At 37.1% G+C, this 431-nt stretch overlaps 1 protein-coding gene across 1 annotated transcript in view; it reads right to left on the reverse strand.

Moving 5' to 3' along the window:
- Positions 1-9: 9 nt before the first annotated feature.
- Positions 10-431, reverse strand: part of LOC113341142 (B3 domain-containing protein Os03g0184500-like) — a gene marked incomplete at its 5' end in the record, with an annotated part of 910 nt that continues 488 nt past the window's right edge. Inside the window, 2 exons of the mRNA XM_026586131.1 lie at positions 10-182; positions 330-415. Of these exons, the coding sequence (XP_026441916.1) occupies positions 123-182; positions 330-415 (146 nt within the window). The remainder of the gene's footprint in view (positions 183-329; positions 416-431) is intronic.

Here is a 431-nt window from a genome sequence, read left to right on the forward strand (position 1 = left end):
ACCCATGGAATCAAACATTTATCCTGCTAATGTCAACAAAAGGGCTTTTACACAACACCCATTAGTTACACTACCGGTTAATACATAGAGACAAAGTTACCCTGAATATGGGACAAAACCAACTAAGAAGACGCTTCGCCATTTCTTTCGTCCTGTGAACCATTTGCCCGGATTATACGAATCTACAGAGGAAGTGTAAGTGAAACAGATGAAGTCATCTAAAGAAATTTGCTGGTCAAAATAAATAAAACCATCTAAGGAAATTGAAACAGATGTGCGCAATATAAAGTTTCGTAAAGAATTATGAACATTGCGGTTCTAATTATCACCTTGAATTTTGTAGGTTCAACTAACTGAAAGACTAAAGCATCCCCATCAATTAGATCATGAGCTAGTGCAAACCACATCCATCCACCACTTAAGCCATTCTT

The sequence above is a fragment of the Papaver somniferum genome, unplaced genomic scaffold, assembly GCF_003573695.1.
Source record: "Papaver somniferum cultivar HN1 unplaced genomic scaffold, ASM357369v1 unplaced-scaffold_24950, whole genome shotgun sequence".
Lineage (NCBI taxonomy): Eukaryota > Viridiplantae > Streptophyta > Magnoliopsida > Ranunculales > Papaveraceae > Papaver > Papaver somniferum.